The sequence below is a fragment of the Mustela nigripes genome, chromosome 3 (assembly GCF_022355385.1).
Source record: "Mustela nigripes isolate SB6536 chromosome 3, MUSNIG.SB6536, whole genome shotgun sequence".
Taxonomy (NCBI): Eukaryota; Metazoa; Chordata; class Mammalia; order Carnivora; family Mustelidae; genus Mustela; species Mustela nigripes.
The window spans coordinates 38,558,926-38,578,214 of record NC_081559.1 but is presented as its reverse complement, the minus strand read 5'-3'; the positions used below and the strand labels follow the sequence as shown (position 1 = coordinate 38,578,214).

General features: G+C 47.4%; 1 protein-coding gene across 1 annotated transcript in view; it reads right to left on the bottom strand.

Annotated features, from left to right (window-relative positions):
• Nucleotides 1–15,909: 15,909 nt before the first annotated feature.
• The window catches only part of PSMD1 (proteasome 26S subunit, non-ATPase 1), a 91,742-nt gene continuing 88,362 nt past the window's right edge, over nt 15,910–19,289 (bottom strand). Inside the window, exons 24-25 of the mRNA XM_059393703.1 lie at nt 17,659–17,814; nt 15,910–16,127 (exon numbers count right to left, since the gene is read on the bottom strand). Of these exons, the coding sequence (XP_059249686.1) occupies nt 17,668–17,814 (147 nt within the window). The 3' untranslated portion in view covers nt 15,910–16,127; nt 17,659–17,667. The remainder of the gene's footprint in view (nt 16,128–17,658; nt 17,815–19,289) is intronic.

Below are 19,289 nucleotides of genomic sequence, written 5' to 3'. Positions count from 1 at the left end.
TAATTTTTTATTGATTTATAATCGACATACAAGATAGTGATTTGATATTTTTAAACATTAGAAAATGCTCACCACAATAGGTCTAGTTACCATCCGTCCTCATACAAAATTACTACAATATATTTTTTTTTAATTTTTAAAGTAATCTCTACACCCAACGTGAGGCTCAAACTCATGAGATCAAGGGTTGCATGCTCTACTGACTGAGCCAGGCAGGCACTCCAAAGTTACCACAATAGTACTGACTATATTCTCTATGCTGTACATGACATCTCTCTTACTTATTTTGTAACCAGAAGTTCGTACTTCTTAATACCTTTCACCTGTTTGGCCCATCCCCCCCCCCCCCCTTTCCCCCCCCCCTTCCAGACCCCATGCCAGCCGGACCTTACCCCTTTAAATCAGTCCCTCGCCCAAAATCAACCTTTGGATCCCTACCCAACTGGGCCCCCCCTGCCCCCCCCTGCCCCCCCCCTTTTTTTTTTAATTTTTATTTATTTATTTGACCGACAGAGATCACAAGTAGGCAGAGAGGCAGGCAGAGAGAGAGAAGGGGAAGCAGGCTCCCTGCTGAGCAGAGAGCCTATGTGAGGCTCAGTCCCAAGACCCTGGGATCATGACCTGAGCCAAAGGCATAGGCTTTAACTCACTGAGCCACCCAGGCGCCCCATTTGCCCATTTTTAAATAGGGTTGTTAGCCTTCTTATTATTGAGTTGCAGAAGTTCTTTATATTTTTTGAATATCCCCACCTTGTCAAACTTGTAAGTATCTTCTCCCATTCCGATACCCTTTTTGTTTTGTTAATGGTTTCCCTTGCGGTGCAGAAGCTTTTTAGTTTGAAGTAGTTCCGTCTGTTTATTTTTGCTTTTGTTGCCCTGGCCTGGGGAAGCTGATCCAAAAGTGACACAGCTCTCAAATGAAGTCATCCTTGCAGCTGTGGCAGGCAACCACCTGGTCACTGTTTCTACTGAGGGGCAAAGAGCCGAGACCACACACAAAGAATAGTGTGAAAACCCAGCCCAAAATGGGTTGGACGCGAGGGTGCAGCCCTTTAGGCTGGGACACACTCAGACAAAGTTGGCGGCCAGCTGCACTGAGCTGACCTCGAAGCTCCTACGGGGGAATTCAGAGCAAGAGCTTTTATCTGAGCAAGCACAGGGCCTGGCTGTAATCAGCAGGTCAGAAGAGAAACACACTGAAGTGCCAGGCACAAATCAGAAGAGGAACTGCTGCAAGATGCTGCCTAGACACATACACATACACACACTAAGTCCTTCTAGGAAAGCTGGGTTTTGCTCACTGTCCAAATCTCATGATGTGTGGGGGATTCAGATCCATCTGACTTCCTAACTCAGAGTCCATGCAGAGGTGGAAGGACTGGATTTTGGTCTGATTTTGGTCGATTTTGTTGAAAGAGAGAATTCCCCGGGTGGGAATACCCATCCCCCAAGGGAGCTGTCACTGAGCAGAAAAGCAGGGGAGGCCTGAAAGTGCTGGAGGCCAGGGTCTTGGAGCCCATCTTGGCTGCCAGTGCCATCCTTCCTTGCCCTATCCCGAGATGGGAGTCACATCACAGCCCACAGTTGTTCTGTGGCCTCGATGAAGTTGTCAAAAAAGACCCAGGCCTTAAAATGGACTTCCAGAAGAACAACTCTGGAACCAAAACATTTATTTTTTTAAAATTTTTTAAATTTTTTATTTTGAGTAGGTTCTGTACCCAACATGGGCTTGAACTCATAATCCCAAGATCAAAAGTCAGGTGCTCTACCAGCTGAGCCAGCCAAGTGCCCTATGGAACCAAGGTCTTTCCAAAGCAAATATACCACTACAAAAGACTGGTGGGACTCCAGGGTTTTTAGTGAGGAATATTGCTAGCTTCTAAGATGGCTTAAAAATACCTGTAGTGTGGCATATGCTGTGAGCCCAGAAGAGCCAATTCTAAAGTGGCCACATTTGAGTGGCTTCATGGCGGTGGACACATTTTGAGGACCAGGCACACAAAGAATGTCTTTAGGGATGTGGCTGTCCCTGGCTTGTGGACAGGATGCTGCAGAAGGAATTCCTGTGAGCCTGTAAGCAGGTCCTGGCCTCACGTTGTCTTAGCCTAAGCACTAGGGGTCCCCTGTATCCAGCTTTACCCAGTGATTGTTGCCCTCCTGGTGAGACCTCTGGCAGACAGAAAGGAGAATGAGACTGCTGTAACTGGGTTAGTAAATACAGAGTTGATTAATCTTAATAAAAATAATATTAATCTTAATAAAAATAATTCCCAATGATGGAAAGTGCACGTAGTAACATTAGATCTCCCCCCTTTTCCTTCTCATCATTAGTGAGTGTTCATGAGGTTAGGGGCAGGATGTAGAACTTCTTTCTGGCCCAGGGATGAAGCCTGTTTCACTGTTAACAGACCCATGAAGCCAAATGTGAAGCTAAGTGGGGCAAAGAGAGACTCTGGAAGGCCTGGCCACTGGCTTTCCAAGTGTGGTCTCCAGGGTGGCCTCAGCAGCTTTCCCCTGGAAACTTGTAAGAAATGCACATTCTAGGGCCTCACCCAGACCTGCTGAATCAGCTGCGTTGGGCCAGCGTAGGGCTCTGCCATGCTGAGGACTAGGGTGGGCGCCCCCCCCCCCCCCCACAGGGCGCCAGCGGGGAGCGCAGGGGGTGGGAAGAGCGCGCAACCCCCTCCCTTCCGCCCACCGCAGGCTCGGGGAAGGATGGGGTCAGCTAGAGCTCAGCTGGGCGGAGCAGTGAGGGAGTAACCAACCCACCCAGACCGGAAGGCTGCCAGGCTCCCGGCGGACCCCGCCCCGCCGCCCCACCTTGGGCGGTCACTTCCAGGAACCCGGACTCGGGCTGTGCCAGCGCAGCGGCGGTCAGAGAGCACAGATGTTCCCAGAAATCATACCAATGGGGCATCGCTCCCTTCCCCCCATCAGCAGCCCGGGCCACCTTCCCAACACCATCCCCGGTCCCCGCTCCTGGCCAAGCCTGGAACTGTCCCTGCCCAGAGCCAGGCGGGCCTCGGTGGCAGCTCCCCGGTCACTGCCAGCTCTCTCCCTCCCCCTTCTACCTCCACTCCCTATAGAGTCAGACCAAGACTCCTTTAAGTCCAGTCACAGGAATGCCTCCCAAAACAGCTTAGGGAAGGGGCACCTGGCTGGCTCAGTGGGTAGAGCCTGGGACTCTTGGGGTCCTGAGTTTGAGCCCTAGGTTGGGTGTTGAGCTAACTTAAAAAAAAAAAAAAAAGGTAAAATACTAGAACCAACAGCTTAAGCCAAAAGGCCTTTGTTGGCTCCCATCACAGGTAAGTCAGGGGAGGAGCTGGCCTGGCTGGAAGCTGGAAGGAGGATTCCAGCAAAGAATACCTTGAGCGCTGCCCATGTCCCCCTTCTCCGGCCTCTTGCCTTTGGCTCTGTGTGGGAGAGACTGGAAGTCAGTTCTTTCTGCCGCCAGGCCTGAAATGGGTGGTCTGTGTAGAACGAAGGGCTCTCCAGGGCTCTCCCTTGAGTCTGGGGACCCTGAGTGTCTGCTTCCAGTCCTCCCAGGGTGGCTCACTCTGCCTTTGGTTTTCTAAAATACCCCTGTGTGTATAGGGTCAAGGCTCCTTGTTTGCTGAGCATGTTCACGCTGATCACTTTACTTGCAAGGAAAATCTGGGCTCACACAGTCTCCCTGGGAGGTGGTGGCTTAATCCCAAGCCTCCCTGCCTGCCCTTGAGGGGGAACTCTCCAGGAAGGAGAGAGGTGAGGGGCACAGACACATGCCCCAGGTTCCAGCTCTGTGACCCCCCTGGGGAGTGGCCTGGTTCTCTGACTCCAGGCCTGGACCAGATCCCAGGAGTGACTGCTAAGAGCCTGGGATGGAGTGTGTGGGGGAGTGTCAGAGTAGGCAGAGAATTGGAGTATTGTGCAGCAAAGCAGCATCTGGTTTGGGCTCAGAAGTTTCTGGCAAATAGAGTTAAGTCACCCCTTCCCCCTGAGTATTTGCAGCCCCTTGGGGCTGAAAAGCTGCCCAGGAAAAGTGATATGAACCTAGTCCATCCCTTGGGCTCAGGCAACTATGGCCCACCCGAGTGCCCAGGGCAGAGCCGACAGAGGTAGCTCCAGGAGCCTGACTCCAGAGCGCTGGGTGCACCACTGCGGTACTTGACAGTGCCTGAGGACTGGACAGCCGCCCTCTGGGCCCCCAGCATCCCAGCCGTTGAGACTAAACACATCAAGACTGTGCTGTCCACTTCACAGGTGACACTCGGCAGCCGCCTTCCCGTTCCGCCAGCTGTAGGGTACAGCACATCCCAGCTCTGAGAGGCTTCCGACACCAGAGTCCCAGAGTCTTGGAGCCAGAGCTTCCTGGGACTGCCAAGTGGGGGCTCTGGAGTCAACGGGACCACGTGAAAAACACAGAGAGTGAAGGAAGTCCTTGGGAGGGGGACTTCCTGCTGTCAAGGGACACTTTGGTCTACCCACTCTGAAGCCTCCAGTGGGCTGAGGAAGCAGCGCTTCCATACCCTGGGCCTACTGGCTGGTGACAAGGAGGGGGAGATACTCTGAATTTGGAGGTTTCACGGCCAGGTTTCGTGAGCAGTGACCTCCACCCGACCACAGCCAGGCTGGAAAGATGACGCGATCCCATTTGTACGGATTTGAAGGAAATTTCTTTCTCCAGGTTTTCTGGTAGGCTGAGCACTGGACTCGTTTGGAAGAAATGCTTGGATAAGTCCTTCAGGGTGCCCATTGGGTGAGGAGCAGACAGGAGCCCTGGGTCTCAGTAGTCTGCCTTCCCAGGAATCTGGGTGCTGGCCCCAGGACCTTTGTCTCTGAGCATCGAGATGGGTGTGAGCTGGTCTGTTCAAGGGATGGCTGAGCTCAGGTACCCTGGCAGAGAAGGGGATTTGGAGCCAGGCAGGGAGGGAGCCCGCAGGGTGGGGGTGCCACTCTTGGAAAGGACGGTGACGCTGGCCCTATCAGCAGGGCATCTGGGGGCCAAAACATCTAATGGAGGCAAATGGAGGCAGGTTGTTTATGGTGGAATAAGCGATGACCCTTCTCCCCTTTTCCCACTGTGATAAAAGCAAGCATTTTGAGTTGACCACGTGTTGCTACGGGTTTCAACTACCGCTGACGGGAGAGCAGAAACTGTGCAACCAAAAAAAATAAAATAAAATAAAGAAACCGTGCGACCAGCATCTGGGATGCATCAGTCAGCAGAAAGTTGTATCTTCTTTGTTTCCTCCTTCCTTCCTCCTTCCTGATGGCGGGAATGCAGAGGGATTGTTTGAGGCTCAGGATAACCATGTGGGACCTTAATGTGAACCTGGCAAGGACTCTACATTGGAGCCATGTTAGTCTGGTGGGGCCAGCATGACAAATGAGCACAGACTGGGCAGCTGAAAACAGTAGTGTATTTTCTCACGGTCCAGGAAGCCAGTGGTCTGAAATCAAGGGATCGGCAGGGTTGGTTCCTTCTGGAAACTGTTTCCTAGCTTCGGGTGGCTGTGGGCCACCCTTGGCTGGCGTGGCTCATAGGGACACCCTTGGGTCGAAGGCCTCCCCCTGCTACAGTTTGACCTCGTCTTGGTTACCTCCGCAAGGATCCTATTTCCAGAGAAGGTTACATTCTGAGCTCCTGGGGGGACATGAATTTTGTGGGGGACATGATTCAGTCCAGTACACAGCACAGTAAGAGAGAAGGAAGATGGGGGCCCTGTGTGTGTGCCCCAGGCCAGCCCTGTGCGGCCCAGCCACAGACCTGAGCAGCAGCAGGAAATGAGTCTCTCTCCTGTTGGAGCTGCTGTGGCCTCAAGTGCTGGGAGATCTGAGGTCACGTCTAATCTAGCCCCTGGAGACCCTTGTGCCACTCGCACACTTCTCTGAGGGGTGTTTGCAGGTGGGGCACTTAAAGGGAAGCTGAGCTCTCTTTAGGGTTGGGCACAGAGTTGGGGGGCGGGGACCAGAGGGCCTGGTTGCTGGAGCCCAAGGAGAAGGATCCACTGATGTCCCTGGGCCGGCCTGTTTGCCCGGCAGCACTTCTGGCACTGAGCACTTTGGTGGAGGTCCGAGGAGCAGCCAGGGCATGGACCCATGCGGTGGTGTCCAGGGAAGGCTTGGCGTGGTGGTGGGCTTGGTGGTGTCCTGGCAGTAGGGAGCATCAGGAGGCAGGTGCCACTCAAGGACCTGGCTGCCCTGGAGGTGGGGGAGCTCTGTGGTCTCTTAGCTGTCTCTGTTGTGCCCTCCCCCACCCCAGTCCATATGGTCCCACACTGTTCTTTGACCTCCTCCATGCCTGGCACTGAGGGAGACAGAGGTTCCAGGACCCTGTCCTCAGCCCAGGCTCTCAGGGGCCCAGCAGGCCACAGTGTGTGCTCTGCCCATCCAGTCACACTGACCAGCTTACCTCGAGGTCAGCGGGCCTGCACAGCCTGTCCTCAGCACTCGGCCTAGAGCAGGTCCCAGTCGGACCTGGCAGTCGGACCCTGCCTGTCATGTCTGTCCTGTCTTGACCCAAGGTCAAGGCGTACCTAGAGGGGGTCCAGCAAAGAGCCACAGATCCCCATTTCTCTGGTGGCTGCAGGGCTAGGCTCAGGACAATCCGTTTTGGGGGAGCGTAACAGGGAGCGGAGGGGGAGGGTAGCCCAGCTGACTGCTGGAACCCCAGCTTACTTCGATGTGATCTGGACCTGGGCTTCCACGCACAGTGGGATTGGGCAATCACCACCCTGTCCAGGGCCTCGGTTTTCCCCTTCAGCCTGCCTGTGAGGATCCCTCCGTGGAAGAACAACCACAAGGCTGGGCAGTAGTCATTTTTGCTTCCAAGAACAGCTGGAGAAGGAGGTACAGAGGCAGGTCCTCCTCAGCCTTCTTCCTGGAGCTGGCCCAGAAGTGCCAATGGAGTGCCAGGGCCTGGGGGGGTGGCCGTCCCTCTGGGAAGGTGGGGGTTCTGGCTGGCCCACCACTGAATCCAGGGGTGGAGGAGCACTATGGCAGTGTGTCCCTGAAGCGTACCTTGTGCTGGATCCCAAAACTCCTCGAGTCTAAGCTGTACAGGTCTTTAGAAGGCCAGCTCTCAGCCCAGGCCAGCTGTGGCTACACAGCTTCCTAAGCAGACCTCTTGGCATGTCCACTCATAGCCCCAAACCCAGGACACAGGTCTGGGGAAGGAGCCAAGACAGGGACAGACTTCCCTCCCTGACTCAACCCTCCACCCCACCATCTTGGCCTCAAGAACCCTCAGGACTCTAGTCTGTCGTCACATTTTCTGGAACCATCTGTGTCATGGAAATGTGTGTGTACCTGTCTGGAGGAAAGTAACAGGGGTTGTAGACAGCCAATGTTCTTTACTTGCACTTGGAAGGCTGGCTGGTTCTGGATCCTCTCATCAGGGGCTCCAAGGGCCAAGGGCGGAGTGGAGGCCAAGCTCTGGGAGGGGCTCTCTCCTGGGGGGCTGCTTGGCTCCCAGGCCTCCACAGCTCCCACTCACTCACTCCGGGAATCTGGGAGAGCAGCAGGCACCAGCCGGAAGAGCCCATTCATTTTCTCTGCTTACTCAGGCCTCACATGTCCTTATAGGGTAGAGGCTGCCGATAATGCAGGCCGCAGAGGCTAGGCTGCTGGGAGGAACGGACTGGTGAAGAACTGCCCCCCCTTAGGGGGGCTCCCCGTTGAGGCGGCCCCACTGCCCTGAGTGGCGAGTATCCATATTTCCAGACACCCCCTCGACTCACATATTTTGTAATATCCTCCTTCGTGTCCTAAAATGAAATTTCCAGATAATATAACCTACTTACCCCCATGATTTTAAAATAATCATTATAATGCCCTAATTGTAATAAAAGGAAAAATCAAAGGAAAGCCACTTATTTAAAAAAAATAATCTGTTTCCATATGTAAGGACTGGGGGAGGCTACACAAGGAGACATTGAAAGAAATCCAAAGCTCGTGGCCTGAAGGCGGCCACTGCCACACGACCGACCCATGTGTGCAACTTGATTTCACTGCTGGGGTGGCCATCTTTGATGTGGATTTGCAAAATGAAGAGCAGTTCTTCACCAAGAACAGGAACAGCTCTTGGTAAAAGTTCTGCACTGGATCAAGGCCTTATCCCTGCCACACACTGCAGGATGTCTGGTGTGGCAGGCTCCCACCAGGAATGCCTCTTGGGTTCCCTAATCATTGTAAACCAAAAATGCTCCCCACCCCCCCCACACAATGTGTGACAGGCCTCCCTCCCTTGGTGCAGTTAGCCCCCTGCTCTGAAACCCCCTGCTCTAGGCCATGGGAGTGGACAGCATAGGAATATGAATCGACCAAGTCCAGCCCCAGGAACTAGGATCTAGTGTGGCAAGAACATAGCTCCTCTTGAAGTGCTCTTTTGGTATCAGATGGCCCAAATTTAAGCCTAAGTGACTTGCTTTTTGCTTACACACAAGACGAGAACTTGTTGCTTGTGGAATTTCAAAGTCTGGAAGGAGAGGCACAGCTGGATTCAGAGATCACCCAATGTCCCTTGGAGCCGCCTCTCTGCTTGGCGCCTCTCTGGGTGGGCGCCATATTCAGGCCACATCAGAAGTGGAAGAGAGAGTGGTTCCCAAGTCTGGAACAGAACTGGCTGGGGTTGCTTGGGATTGACCTGACGTGAGTCATGGCTTCTTCTCTGACCCAGTCACCGTGGCTTGTGGACGGAGGGTGCTGACTCAGCATCTGGGCTGAGCCCTAACCTCAAGGAGAAATGAAGATACAGGCATCCGTTACCAGAAAGAATGCAAAGCGTGGTTGGGCTGCGCAGCTTCTGGAAGTTCTCTAGAGGATGGGCAGTAAATGAGGGAAAGGTCTTCTCTGCTCTTCTCTAATGTGGTATCAAAGTAGGAGCTAAATCTGGTCATTGACAGATGGGATTTCCACAGTTTGGTTTGGGCCCCCTGGCTTCCTTTCCAGTGTAGGGCTTTTCCATATTCCTCATTAGTATCAGCTCGACCACCTAGAGCAGGACTCTTTTGAAGCAGAGGCTTGAGACTGTGAAGGGACCAAGCACAGATGACATGTCCCCCATTGGGCCTGGTGATTAGACCTTTACAGACTCTAAGCACTAAAAAGATTATGGTGCTTCCACTTACCCCCTTCCTTGCCCTCATTAGAAATAAAAACATCTCTAAGCCACAAAATAAATGGAAGGAAGCCTAACAATTTATTAATTTTTTCCGTAGAGACTATTTCATCTACATGTTGATCAAATTACTTTAAGACAAATGGAATGATTTTGTCCAGGACCTCTGCTATGTTGGCTCGCATGTGGTGGGAAATCTGGTGCTGCTGTCCCTCCCTGACCTGAGAGTCCCCTTGCTGTCCCCTGGCTGCTGGCTGAGGTGTTAGAGCCTGACCGCGGTTCCCGAGAACCCTTGAGAGAGAAGAGGCTGGGGTACCCATGTTCAGGCCGCTGCGGGGTCGATCTGAGCCCGGGAAAAGCCAAGGCTGGGACCGCCCCAAATGGCAGCTACTCACAGGCTCTGTAAAGAGAGACCCAAAGGGATCCTGGGGACCACTGCAGGACAGCACTCCTACTTTCTGCCACTTGGTCCATTGGTTTGGTTTCTAAGGACCTTTCTGTTGGGGAGTACATTCTGTCTCTAGGTATGTTCACACTCTCCCACTAACGAGGTCCTACATTACCCCTGGAGACATCCATTGCCTCGTGGCGGGGTGGGGGTGGAGGCGGGGTTTTGCTGATGGCTGGGCTGTTGGGAGGGGTCCTCACTATCCTGGTATCCACACCACATTGAAGTGGCAAGGGGACACCGGCCTTTCGGAGGCAGCTTGGTATAGACCAGTGTTTCTCAGTGTGGTCCCAGGTCTGTCGGTGTCACAGTCATCTGAGTCTGAGCCAAACTTGCTGGATTGTGAGTTGGAGTCCAGAGCTGCTGAGTCACTGCCATAATAACTAAAATACAAGCGGAAGCCAAAGCAACAAAAAAAAGAGACAGAATTTGTAGTCACGTGTATCTGTGTTTGAGTTCTAGTCTCTTAACTTACGAGGTACCCCGATCCCCTCTAAGCCCCATTTCCTGTGGATAGTAATGTATTTACCTCACAGTAGAATTGTGAGGTAACAAATGGCGATGTGAATGAAGTGAGTACTAAGTTTAGCCCCTGGCACACAGGAGCAAAACACAGGTTTGCCGCGATCGGTCCATCTGCCTGTCCACCCATCCATCTAATACTTACGGAGTGCCTGCAGCGAACCAGGAACAGCTCTAGGCACCAAGCATACATCAATCATCAAAAACTAGCCCCTTGCCCTCATGAAGCTTACATGCTAATCATGTGTAAGGGCCACGGAGAAAAATTAGAATCACCAGACTCCCCAAGCTAAAGCAATTATAATTAAAGAAGTATTCAATCGGAAACCAGTGGGCATTATTTATCAAACACGGTGACAGGGACTTTGGGAGATATTTGGATGTTTGCCATTAAGGAGCTTATTTATAGACTGGCTGGGAAACAAGCATCCTACAAACACAGGAAACCACCAGTGAACAGCAAATGTTGTTCTCGCTAACCTTGTGGTGGGCATGCCTGAGAACTGCTTGGAGGAGAGACTGATTAGTGAGGCTGGCAGTGAGTGTAAAGGAATAACCCCTCCCCCCTTTCCCCCAGGGTTCTAATCCAAGAACGGAGGAAGGAATTTGTTTAGGGACCCATCACCAACCCTTATTTTGGACAGGCTAATTTATACCCACCATAAGCCGATAGCCTTTGATGCTTGTAAACCTCTCAAATCTTTAGAACATGAATCAGGGCTTCTGAGAGATCATGGCACAAGAGTCAGAGGCTGCTCATACCAGGTCATGGGAATATGACTTGATGGGAAACTCTCTATCTCTGTCCCCACTCTATGTAATGCCCAAGATCTTTGAAGGTAATTATCTCCTGGATGCAATTTTATTATCAACAAATAACCCACTGATTTGGAAAACATTGAGAGCATGCACCAAAGGAGCTGCCCAGAAGCCAGCAAGCAGATGGGAAGTGTCTATCAACAGGGGGCTGTGTGGTAGAGCCTCTTGGCATTAGACACTACTACTTTTGGAAGACCTCCAGATAGCCAACAGACACATGAAAAGATGCTCAACATCACTCATCATCAGGAAAATACAAATCAAAACTACAATGAGATGTCACCTCCCACTTACTGGAATGGCTAAAATGAACAACACAGGAACCAACAGATGTTGGTGAGGATGCAATGAAGGGGGAACCAACCCTCTTGCACAGTTGGTGGGAATGAAAACTGGGCAGCCACTGTGGAAAACAGTATGGAAGGTCCTCAAAATGTTAAAAGTAGAACTTCTCTAGGACCTAGCAATTGCACTACTAGGTATTTGACCAAAAAAATAAAAATATTAATTCAAAGGGATATACGCACCCTGATGTTTACAGTGCATTATCTATAATAGCCACATAATGGAAATAGCTCAAGTGTCCATCAGTTGATGAATGAACAAAGAAGATGTGGTATATATGTACAATGGACTATCACTCAGCCATAAAATGAATGAAATCTTGCCATTTGCAATGACTCGGATGGAACTGGAGGGTATTATGCTAAATGAAGTCAGAGAAAGACAATTATCATATGATCTCATTCATATGTGGAATTTAAGAAACAAAACAAATGAACAAAGGGAGAAAAAAGATAGAGAGAAGCAAATCGAGAAACAGACTCTTAATTATAGGGAACAATCTGATGGTTACCAGAAGGGAGTTGGGTGGGGAAAAGGGGGGAAATAGGTAATGGGGATTAAGGATGATCTTGTGATGATCACCAGGTGTTATATGCAAACGTTGAATCACTATATTGTACCCCTAAAACTAATATTACACTGTATGTTAACTGGCATTTAAATAAAAACTTAAAAAAGAAAAAAAGGAAAATACTGCTTTTGCTGACAATCCTTTTCTGAAAAGGTACAGTGGCTTGAGTATGGAGGAGGGCACAAACCAGGACCAGACTCTGGATATAGGATAGGCAAAGAAATGGCTGTTTGCCATTTGTCTGTTGCCCCTTTGGATCAAATAAGGCCAGAAAATTAATAGGCCAGACCAACTTCACGGAAGAAGTGAACTGGAGACGTGGCGGTACAGATGGCTCCTAATGTTGAACAGGTCACGTCACTGTTATGAGTGTCCTTGTGTGTAAAACAAAGGGTTATGCCATACTGTTCTGATTCAACCAAATTTAGTTAAGGCCTCCTTAAGTGCAAAGCTCTTTAATACAGAAGATCTCAAGATAACAGCATCTTCCCCTAGGGTGGTTGGGAGGAATGAGTCCGTCAATACTTGCGGTTCTCAGCAGTGTCTGGTGCGTAGTAAGGATGTCCTAATTAGCCATTATCATTTAATGCCTGTAACAACCTTGAGGTGAATGTCATTTTTTCTGTACAAATAAGAAACCACTAAGGGACAAGATCAGGATATGAACCAGCCTGAGGCCCAAGTCCACATTCTTCCCATTAATGCAGTTTGGCTTGGAAGGGCCTTTATGTCTTTTAATTTTAACAAAGCAGAGGGTAGAAAACAAGTTTGAACTTTAGAAATAATCACGCTCAGCACCTTCTAAGAGATTTTCTGTGGAAAGTAGAAGTGTTGACTCATTTATGATGAGAATAAGGCGGTTGGGGAATGGTTTGGGACAAACACAAAAGCTGCTTTGCCCAGGCTCATTTCTCCTCATCTCCTCACAGTGATAGATTCGGAGACAAATCTTCCCTACACACACAAAGAAAAGCCCGGGTTTTCCAAGAATAAAACAATTGAAAAAACAGTCCCTAGCAGGAACGTTTAATCATTGCAGGAGAGGAATGGGAAGAGACATTTATAGAGGCCTAGAGAAGGCAGCTCCAAGACAGATGAATTAATCACCAATCACTCCAGTGAATTAATCCCCTCTTATATACTCACGGATTCTGTCCCAATTGTTCTGCTAGTGCTCAGTTGTGGCTCTTAACCATTCTCAATACAGGCAGTTGATGAATATATGATCACGCTCTGTGTGCTAAGGTGTATTATGAAGGTAAGCAAGACAAATGAGGGGGAAAACAAGTCAACAGGCAATAAATGATGGTGTGGTAAGGACAACAGAGGGCAACACTGGAAACTGGGGAAGCAGAAGGAAGAAACTAGTCCTGCTCTGGCGAGGGAAATTGGGGTGGATTTCTTGAGGCAAGTCTCTATAAATCAAGACCTAAAGAACTAGTTAGTAGATTCACCGGACCTAGAGGGAGAGGTGGGAGTGAAGAGAGAAGGGTATTTCAGGAAGAAGGACTGAAAAAGCGAGGAGGTGACAAAAAGCCTGGATCGCGGGAGAAATTGGACATGGTTCTGAGCATGAGGTGGGAGGAGTCAGGAGAGGAGAGGCTGGAGAGGTGGGTCGCAACTAAAGCCTCGCACAGTTTTGTACACCAACTAAAGAATTTGGGCATTATGCAACAAAACTACTGAGAAATTTTAAGCAGGAGATGAGTATGACTTGCACTGTAGAAAGATCAATTTGGAGAATGGATTAGAGTGAACTAGGTCTAGAGGCTGATGGAGTTAAGGGCTTGAACCAGGGGTAGTGACCAGTGGGGAGGAGGGTAAATGAACAGGAGAGATACTTGATACTTAAACATTTGAGTCAAGGGTGAAGCATGAGTTTTTAGTGTGAACTACCAGATGGAGGGGTTGTCATTAGCTCCAAGCAGAGAAGGCTGGATGTGCTCTGGATATTCCGTTTCTAGTGCCCGTGAGGCTCCTGAATGGGGACGCCCAGTGAGTGGCTGGATGTGCATGCCTGGAGCTCAGGTGAAAGGGAAGGGAGGAATGTGGACGGGGGAGCCATCTGCACAAAGACAGTGGATGAAGGTGTGTGATAGATGGGGTTGCTTAGAGAGTGGACCACCTGAGAAGACCAAGGACCCAATTCTGAGAGGGCTGGAAGCTCAAAAGCAATCAGAGGGAGTGGGACCTGCCAAAGAGCCCAAGAATCCCTGCACAAAGAAATGTTTAAATTAATTTTTTTTTCAATTTATATTAAACGAAGAGACCAGTCAGAGACAGAAGGAAAAGACTTGCTATTGATGCCAGAGAGAGGATGCCAGCCTCAGTGGTCATTTAACTGCAGAGGGGTAGGAGAAAGACTGGATTCTAGTACTAAGCCCAGTCCCAGAAATCGATTTCCTTTCATTTGATTTCCTCGCTGTGCATCCCACCTGCCTTCAAGTCTGAAAGCATAGCACAACATCACCTGGGAGTAACTGCTGCCACATTCCCTTCTGTTCTTCCGGCAAATGTGCCAATCCTCGCTCCTACCTGGTCTTCACATGGGACTTTATTTCACCCTGCTCCTTTCCACCTTAGATTGCTTTGCTCCTTGGTTATCTCTCAGTGCTACGCCTATCTAGGAAATCTTCCAGAGTAACTAAAGTCATCAGGATAACAGTCTCATCATAGCCTGATCCAAGTGGCCATTTTACTTTATAGCTTACTTTTTTTTTTGGAGCTATAACTTCAATATTTAAGACCAAGTTACAAAGTTACTAAGACCAGTATAAACAAATTGTACTGTTTACCAGTAACCAGTGCTGACTTCTCCCTGAAGTTCAGTCTATTAGTATGGAAGGAATTTAATGACTTTGGCCAGAGGCCAGTGAATGTACCACCTCTCCCAGACTACTAAATTTTGGACAGTGACATCATTGAGAGACTTCTGTTTTATAAACATTTCATATATTAAGGGAAATGTTAAGAGATAACTCTGAAATGCAAGCAATGTTAAGAGCTTGAACAGGAAGGACATAGCTAATGACAGGCTAGGAAATGAGATAATCTCTTTTATAGAATCATTTGATATTGAGGAAACAGGAATTTACAAAGGAGGAGATACAATGAAATTAACCAATGAATGGTGCCATCCTTTGGGATTAGTAACCTTTAGACCTGGACCAAGCAACAAAGCTGTGGTGGATGTTGTAGTAGGGTGGATCTATCTGGGCACTGGTTTCCTCTAACGAGCTTTTCCCCCACAGACTCAGAAGGCTATATCCTAAATTAAAAAGTAGAAGGATCAAGGTCAGAATAAAGAACCATTCATGTATAAGTGCTGGAAATAACCTACTTTTATTTTACATGATTTAAGTCCAAAACAAAAAACCCCACCAAAGCCCCCAAATCTAGCTCTTATTGCTATGTCCTAGGGTACCAGAGGTCCCCTTTCATATGCCAAGAACATGGGAAGGGGTAGTTGTCAGAATAATGACCTTGTCTGCTTATTTCAAGAGCCCAACATCTAAGGCCTGATAATATAGAAATCAAAATTGTACTTGTCAAAACTAATCAAATTGTATAGACTTTAAATTTTTGCATTATTGTATTTAAATTATACCTTAAATTAAATAGCACATGGCCAAAGAGGGTAGGAAAAGAGAGGATAAAAAGAACACATTATTAAATCCTGTGGCTAAATGATTTTGTGTCTGTTGTCGTCCTCAACAGGGTCAAAGGCAGGAAACAACAGGCAAAGCCTATTCTTAAATAATGCTTCTGAGCTGCCTAAACAGACATTTCCCTTGGACCACTAAAGGGACTTCTTCAGTAAATGACAGTACCCTATGCCCTCAATCTGATTTTAAAAAACTGGAGAGAATTCTTGGGAGTGAAGAATAAGGGTTGATTTTTTTCTTATTTTTTTTCCATTATTTTTCAAATAATCTATGAACTAGTTTAACTTTTTCATCAATATGAAAATCATGCATACTCATCCCAGCAATTAAGGATTTAGCTCTCCGGGTTTAGGCATTTCATGGTGGTGGTGGGGGGAAGGGTATTAGGTCCACTTATTTAAAACTGAGGCTGAAAAACAAATTAAAAAGTCCTTGTCCATCTGGAGATTTTAATATATTTATTTGAAAACCAAGTTCTGTGAAAGAGCACACTAAACAGTCATATATCTTCTCTTCACCAAAGACTTGGAGACAAGGTTCTTCGGGTCAGCGCAAAGGCAATGGTACATGCAGTGAGTAGCAGGTCTCAGCATGGATTTCTTCACAAGCATCTCCAATACAGGACTGGACAATCATCTTCAGATGAGCAATGAGATCCTAAGGAAGTGGGAAGGGGGAAAAAACTAGGGTTATCCTTTGTTTAAAAGAAAATTTTTTACCACGAGCTGTCGATGACTAAAACTAGCCCTTAACCCTGCCTACGCAGTCCTAACACACCAGTGTTTGGTAAGATGGACTATGGTTTTTACACTCCTACTAGACTGAATATTTTATCCTTTTGAAAATAGTAGGAATCTAATTTCTGGGACGCCTGGTTGGCTCAGTTGGTAGAGCATGTGACTCAATCTCAGGGTTGTGAGTTGGAATCCCCATTGGGTTTAGAGTTTACTTAAAAAAAATCTAATTTCTAATTAAAAACTTCTAAGCCATCTTGAGGTTAACTGCCTTGAAAGACTTAATCAGGGGGTTTTCAGTAATGTATGGTCAAAGGCTTGAGGGGGCTAATGTGAGTCTGTTCAGTTCCACACAGAGACTGAGTGCTTATGGTATCAATACCGCCATGCGCTGCTTGGGTAAAGCTTAGGAAACCATCAAAGGCCCAAAGATAATTTTCAAAGCAATTTTACATAGACAGGAAGTTAGTATAAATCTCCCTCTCTCAATCAAAGGTCCAAACACTTTTTGGGGCTTGAATATATTTTCCTACTAATGGCAGGGTTTCTGCCTTAATATTTATCTGAGATTTCTGTAAAAGCTTTCATTAATTGCTAGTCAGTGTGTAACGCTCATGGTCTCATGGTGCTAGATTTACAGCCTGGCATTTAAGTAGAAGAAAAGGATAAATTCTTATTGTCTGACAATAAATATGTACTAGAGTGAGAAAACATTGATTAATAGTTTATATGCATCTTCAAATATGTGATGACAATTTCATAACATTATTCTAATTTTTTGCATCTAAAGACCTACTTCAACACTGTTAGAACATTGGCATAATTTTTTTCAACTGGGTGAAGCTCTGTTATATGTTCTAAACTGACTCCGAAGTACTTTTAAGCACCATGTCTTACCACATTAGATGTGTGATATAGCTTCAATGAGTAAATGAATATTAAGGCTTTTAGTACCAAAAGTATCACCAAAGGAAAGGGAGAGAGAGAGATGGATCAGTGATCCATGGACCAGTGCTGGCCATGAACTCTAACTGATCTATAACAAGGGGCTCACATCAAAGTGTAAATCAACTCTATCATGAGCAAACTGTCATTCAGTTGACTTTCTTGGGAGTAAGGGGTAAGCAAGGATTTTTCAATGAAAGAAGTATCGAGCAGACTGACATTTTAGAGCAAGCTCCCTACTCTCTCACGGACCTATGAGAACAGTTTTTAACTGCTCTGAATAGTACTGGTCAAACACTAGAGGGTAGAGAGTCAAAGGAGAAAGAAAAAGGAACTGGAGGTTATGTATGCTGAAGAAGTCAAAAAGAGGGGAAATTCTAACACCATTTAGGTAAATAGAGATTAAGCACAAAAGGAATGGAAAAAGTGACACGATGTCTCTGCCGAAAACATTTAAGATGTACTGACCAACAGAATTCCTTTGATAAACAATTTTATTTCGCACATACCTCTGGTCCTTAATCATCGATATACTCAAATGGTTCTGGAGGTTCTGGCTCTTGTTCTTCTTCCTCGATTTTTGGGCCATGGGCTGCCACTGGTTCAACCAGTTCCTCCGTGTCTTCACTGGTGTCCTTCAGGATGATGATGCCACCAATGGAAAGCTGTACACACAGAGCAAAGGGTGAAGCAGCACAAACCCCATTCATATTCTCAGATGGCTCCAGAGTGTAGCATGCATATTTGTTAAATGGTACCTTAAGACTACTCAGATGATTTGGGAGTAAAGACCTGGCATAGAACTACATTTCCCCAGGCAGCAGCCAGGAAATGTGGGTGTGTGCGCCTGTGTGAAGCTACACCCGTGACAAACTGTTGGGCTGCAAGAAGCGGCTACTAAGACCTTCCTCTTCCATTCCTCCAGTTAGTCTGAGGACTAAATGAGGAAGGCAACAATCGATGTCCACGACAAAGGACAGAGAAACTTGTCATCTATAGGGAATAGTTATAAACTTAACCCAGTGGCAGAACATCACTGTTCCTAACTAAAGACTGGTATTTCCTGCACTGCCTTGACCTGATTGGAGAGAGAAAGTTTACTTATTTACTTTTATCAATACAGCATTCTAATGTCTTGCTTGCTGTTCGACACATGGTCCTGGACCAGCAGCATCACTATCACCTGGGAGTTTGTCAGAAACACAGAAAACATAGCCCGACCTAAATCTATAGAACTGTACTTAAGAGCCACGGGTGTATGTATGCATACTAAAGTTTGAGAAGCACACTACTCTAACAGATACTTTATTACTCGTGAGAAAACTATCATTTTGGACAAAAAAGACAATCTACAAGTGAAAAGCCAATTTCTCTCCAGTGAGTTCAGAATGACAGAGTGAACAACATAAATATGACAGATATTTCACTTGAACCTACAAATCCTTTATGATACCAGGATGTAGTAGATGGGAAACAAAAAAGAACTCAGTGTAGAATCAATTTTATTAGCCCTCTCCCAAATGTAGCAGAAGTAAATTCACACACCAAACTATTCACCCACCTCTGTGTGTTAATCTTATTCTATTTGCTTGGCTGTGTCAAAGGAAATGGGAAGCTGCTGTCTGTAATTAGATCAGTCAACAGTGGCAGGGCCCATTGGGAAAAACATTATTTCTACCAAAGCAAATTACTGGAAAGGAAAAGAAGCCCAAGCTCATCAGTCAGATGATTCACATATATACAAATAGCTTTGCAGTTCAACCTAATCTGATTTTTACTCACTGGAGCTCTGCCCTGTCCTGCTATAAAACTGGTGTCTTCGTGAGTGTCTGTACTATCTCCCTTGTCTTGACACGCATATTCATACACTTTATTTTCTAACTCCTTCCCCTAAAAAGTCTGCTTTCCTTGAAGAGAGCCATTTGATGAGTGGACCCTGCCTTTACTACCAATATGCACCTAAGAAAAATCAGAGTACAAGGCCATTGTCCTAATCCTCTACGGTCTGAAAGTTTACCTGAGCCTTCTAAAGGACCAAATAAAGATGAATCATCTTTATTCAAGAAAATACTATGTTCACAAAAAGGATTTCCTGTATTTGGGAAACAGACAGCTCCAGGTTATAACTGTACTATTTCAT